The 5,411-nt window shown below is 31.5% G+C and overlaps 1 protein-coding gene across 1 annotated transcript in view; it reads left to right on the forward strand.

Annotated features, from left to right (window-relative positions):
- LOC119838468 (zinc finger protein 28-like) overlaps positions 1 to 469 on the forward strand; it is a 17,686-nt gene extending 17,217 nt beyond the window's left edge. Inside the window, exon 15 of the mRNA XM_038364414.1 lies at positions 341 to 469. Within this exon, the coding sequence (XP_038220342.1) occupies positions 341 to 469 (129 nt within the window). The remainder of the gene's footprint in view (positions 1 to 340) is intronic.
- Positions 470 to 5,411: the final 4,942 nt, after the last annotated feature.

Raw genomic sequence — 5,411 nt, forward strand, 5'->3', positions numbered from 1 at the left:
GGAGGGAGTAATATCATCATCATCAGCCCATATATGTTCCCTCTGCTGGAACACACTTTAGTATTTACTAATTGTCATTCATATAGTATATCCTTAACCTTTTACTTTTGTTAACCGACTTCAAATAAAGGAGCAAGTTGTCAAATCATTGCTTTTCTTATCTAAAAGCTAGTGCCTTCCGTGTGGTCCCATTAAATTATAATTCTGTCAAAATTTGAAAATGGTTTAGTTTGAGTATGTTAGAAATAATTACTTATTTGAGAGTTTTTTTTCTCTATTTTCATATTTGAAAAAATTAACTTATTATTTATGGATGTTGATATAAAAATTATTGTTTCAGGTTTACACTACGAATAATCATTCTGATGAAATGCTATTTAATGATATAAGTATTTATAAAAGAGTGAGAGTCAATGGAAATGTATATGTATTGGATAGTCCATTTATCGAGAATGGATATACTATGTAACATCGCACTATGACCAATAGAAAAGCAGTAATGAAGCATTGAATCTATCTATATGTTTATTTTTTTATCTATATATCCATCTATCTTTCTTTCTATGTATCTGTCTGTATATCTATCTATCTTTCTCTGTCTATATATCTATCCATCCATCTATGTTTTTTTCTTTCTATCGATATATCTGTCTGTCTATCTATCTATCTATCTCTGTCTATATATCTATCCATCCATCTATCTTTCTTTCTTTCTATCGATCTATCTATCTGTCCTATCTATCTATCTATCTTTCTTTCTATCTATAATAAAAACCTCACTGTTGAAAGCACACGTAGTAGCGTGTATCAACTGTCTAAAATAAAAATTATATAGCATCTCATGTTTCTAAACGATGAATATAAAATTGAGGAGTAGTAAAATTGCACGAAAAAAGAAACTAAAAAAAAAAACAAATCGCTTCTCTCCTTTTTCCTTTTTTTGTTTTTTCTTGTAAAAAAGCACATTATTTACTGTGTGTGTATTAAACAATTGTTCACATCTTTATTATAAACGAATATTAATTGTGTTATTAAAGAATTCATTGATAAGATTCAACGGATTTAAAATGTGATTTTTCTATAATTTAATTTACATCAGTAATAATCTATGTGTGTGTTGAATGCACTGTGTTTCAGGCATCTGTTAGTGTTAATTTTTAACTACAAGTCGAAAATTAATTTTTAACCGACGTGCCCAAAGGCGAGGGAGGTTCGCGATATGACTATATTTTGCTTTAATATTCGATGGCTCGGGTTTTCAACCGATGGACGTGATTCTTTTTTGTCTTTGATAAGGAATTTTTGTCATTTGATCCCATTTTTATTATCTGGGGTAGTACCTCCCCCCCCGGGGGCCTTATTTCTAGAAGATAAAAACTCTGTACGTATTTATCTATATAAAAAAACAACTGTTTTTTATAGAGTAAACATATACTAATAATAAGACTAAATATATTTTAATATTCAATTATAATTTTAAACGTCATTTATTAAAAGCTATTCGTTAATGCAGAATTTTCGTGAATAACATTATGCGATAATAACTCTTGTCTGTCTGTCTCTCACGCCGTAACCACTGGACAGATTCGGATGAAATCTGGTACAAATATACGTTTCGAGACCCGAGAAAGGGCAGTGTAGGCGGAGCCGCGGGCGGAAAGCTAGTGAAGAATATGTATAACAAAATTCTCATCCAAATCAGTCTAAGCGTTTTCACATGAAAGATCGTCACAAATATATAATTAAAATATCTATTAGGAAGTTTATAGTTTATATTAAATTAACCTTTTTTTGAATTATAAAAAAAATGTTATATGTATGTATATTGTGTATATGTGATGTTTTGAAAAAGACATTTTTAAAAAAAACTATCTATATAATATAGATATGTGACACAGCTTCATCAGCCATTTTATTAAGTGCCTAGGCTCTTTATAAAATGGCTGATGATGTTGATTCAGACAACGGCCTGAATGACATCCAGCTGTTTCGTTCGATTTGAGGGTAAAGTCTCGTGTCACAGTGTTTATAACTTTGTTATTAAAATCCTTCGAAACGGCTCGACCGATTTCTATGAAACTTCTTGTTCACATTGAGAAGAATTGAGAATCGGTCGTAAATATATCCAGTCAGCTACTCGAACAAACATCTACGTATATTTTTTTATACGCTTTCATTAGTTTTACCTGTATGTTTGTATGTAACCGACACCTTTTGACTCGATTTTGACCCACTTTAAAGGGACAGTTTTTATTCAAACTCAGTACACTTATCAAGGATCGGTGACGATACAATAATTTCATGAGTCTATCTTATTATCCTGATTAGGATCGCCGAGATTAAATAATTTCCTTACGTACTACTCTGTATAAGAGCAAGTGAGACAGTTTAGTTTATTCTATCGTGTAATCCAATAATCTTAATTCATATTCAATTGTGTGAAAAATATGTGTTTTTTTTTAGATCTGAAACTCTCTATACCTTGTAATTAACTAGCTGCGCCCTGCGGTTTCACCCGCGTAAGTCCGTATCCTGTAGGAATATCGGGATAAAAAGTTGCCTATATGTTATTCCGGTTGTCCAGCTGTCTACGTAACAAATTTTAATGCAATCGGTTCTGTAGTTTATGCGTGAATGAGCAACAAACACACCCACATCCTTACAAACTTTCGCATTTATAATATTAGTAGGATAGTGCATGCTATTATTCGTTCATTTTCAATTTCATTACTACTAGCGGCACCTCCCGGCTCCGCCCGGGCAGTATTATCGTAATTGAAATAATATTAACTATCTCCTATCTTTTAAGTTGAATCAAATTGCACATGGTGTGCAGATTTGATTAAAATCGGTTGAGTACGTTTAGGAGTCCATCGCGGACAAACATAGTTACTAACTTATATATATGTATTAAGATTATAAAAATATAAAGTTTGTAAATTTGTGAGTTTGTACGTCGTAGTGGGTAATCTCTGGATATACTGAACGGATTTCAAAAAAAATTATACATATTAGGTACCAGTAGAAAGCTTCGTTCTGTGTGATGTAATTTTATTTTATTTGCTTTTTATCCCGGGACAATCCGAGCGGAGCCGGGAGGAATGACTAGTTGCAAATAATTGAAAAAAAAAATTCTATGTAAGAAATATTGTATTTACTTTTATTTATGTATATATATATATACATATATATTTATGGATATGACTTGATTTCATTATTATGTCATTATTTTTTTTTTTAATTAGATATAAAATTAAAAAATGTACAGTCTCTAATTATGATATTTATAGTAGTGTTTGTATATTTATTTTTGTATGATATAATTTATTTTCTAGTTATAGAGATTTCTATAGGAAATAAGTTTTAAATTAAATGTTTAATCTAGTGTAGTTGATGATTTTTAGTAGAAATGTACCTATTTTTCTTATTTCTATAGTGAACTGTGTCTGTTGTGTTCTTATAATCTAGGCTTTCACGGATGATTTAGGTAAGGGGGCGTCCATAAATTACGTGAGGTTTTTAAGGGGGGGATCGAGTAAAATCTTTCCAAATCTACCTTGTGGGAGAGGGGGGGGGGGGGGGGTTAATAAATATTACGTAATTTTTTTTAACAGAAAACCGTGAAAATAAAGTTTAGTTAAAGTAAAGTTCAAAAAATCGTCAAAAATGTCTCACGTAATTTATGGACGCCCCCTAATTAGCTATTCGAGTTGTGTTTGTATTAAAAGAATTCCACACTGACACGCTATTGTGAAAGATTTTCCGATCGGAATGTAGTAGCAATTCCACGGAATTTCCATAATTCCACATAAATATAGCGTATTTGAAATCCACTGAACACTGTATTTATAAAAACATAGGTTGGGAATTTTTTTTTTTGTATCCAACTGATTATTTAATAGAAATGTCTAATAAGGAGTCATCCATAAATTACGACACGTTTTAAGGAGGAGGGGGCGTTAAAACGGGAGTGTGACATAGTATGTCAAGAGAGAGGGGGGGGGGGTTTGTTAAAAAAACTTGGTGACGTCATGTTAAGATTTAATATGTGCACTATGATTCGATATTTAAAATTAACAAACTCGATCTTATTATCATTTAAACTGTTCTTTTCGCTTAGATTTCTTATTGTGAAGATGTGTGACGTCATCATCATCATCATCATCAGCGGGAGGGGGGGGGGAGTTCTTAAAATGTGACAGCCTGTGATTATTAGGGGGGATAAAAAAACCTATAGTTTGCTAGTTTGTGTGTGTAAAATATGGATGGCCTTATACTGTTAATGAAAATAATTGGCGAAAAAATAGAAATTTATTTATATTTATCTATCTATACTTTATGCAGCAAGCAAGTATCTTCATAAAATATTTCCAATGTAATAAATTATAATGATTGTTGTTCTTGCTATGTTTAGATTTAAACGATGTATCAATAAATAAATGTGTTAACATTAATTGCATTGGTATGAAAGACCCAAGATGCGCTGGCTCATACGAAGCGTTCAGTGTTCGTACCTCTATACCTACGAAGTTATAGATATGTTTTAAGAATACATTTGGTATGGGAGCCGAGCACGCTTCGGCACGAATAGTGCCAGTTCGCACCGGGAAAGTACCACACCCCCACAGAAGACCGGCGTGAAATAGTAGTATGCTACTGTTTTCTTATCCTTTTCCTCACCCTTACCAGTCCATTCCTATATATCTGTTAATCCTTTCCTTATCCTTTACCCCTTTGAAGCGGATATCATATTTGCAGCGATCGCTAACTATCGGGCAAACCACCAGCTCAGTTGTCTGCTATAACATAAAAAAAAGAATTAAATTACATAAATTCAAATAACTTAAAGTTGCTTTTATATTAAGTAAGAGTACGCCTAGACGCGAGTCTCACGAGACTTTGAATCTTTTAGAAAGAAAGAAATAAAAAACAATATTTTTTACATTTTCTTACGTAGAAGTTGGTCGTTGGACTTAGTCTGCATCTTGGATGTTTTATATCAATGGTAAATATAGAAAAATTGAGTGAAATCTTCATTTATAATTCTAAATTATTTTGGCATAATGGAATGGCTTTTTATGGGTTTTAAATTATATAGAAGCTGTGTGTAATAGATAATTATTTATAATTTTGTATATTTATCAATCTCATTAATGCAATTAAATATATAGTATACTGAAGTGTTTTATTCATTTACCCCATCCCTACTTTTTTGATATGTAACACGTTCCTTTGTAGCTTAAGTTTGCGTTTGTAATAGCGCCATCTTCCGGAATATTTTGAGATATTGAAACACTCATTGAATTTTTTTTTTGTATATTTTCTAAATCAATCCAATAATCAAATCAATACAGTAATTTATTTATTTCTTTAGGACAACTTACAAAACGTACACTTTAACATTATTAAAC

This window comes from Zerene cesonia, unplaced genomic scaffold, assembly GCF_012273895.1.
Source record: "Zerene cesonia ecotype Mississippi unplaced genomic scaffold, Zerene_cesonia_1.1 Zces_u003, whole genome shotgun sequence".
NCBI classification, from domain to species: domain Eukaryota; kingdom Metazoa; phylum Arthropoda; class Insecta; order Lepidoptera; family Pieridae; genus Zerene; species Zerene cesonia.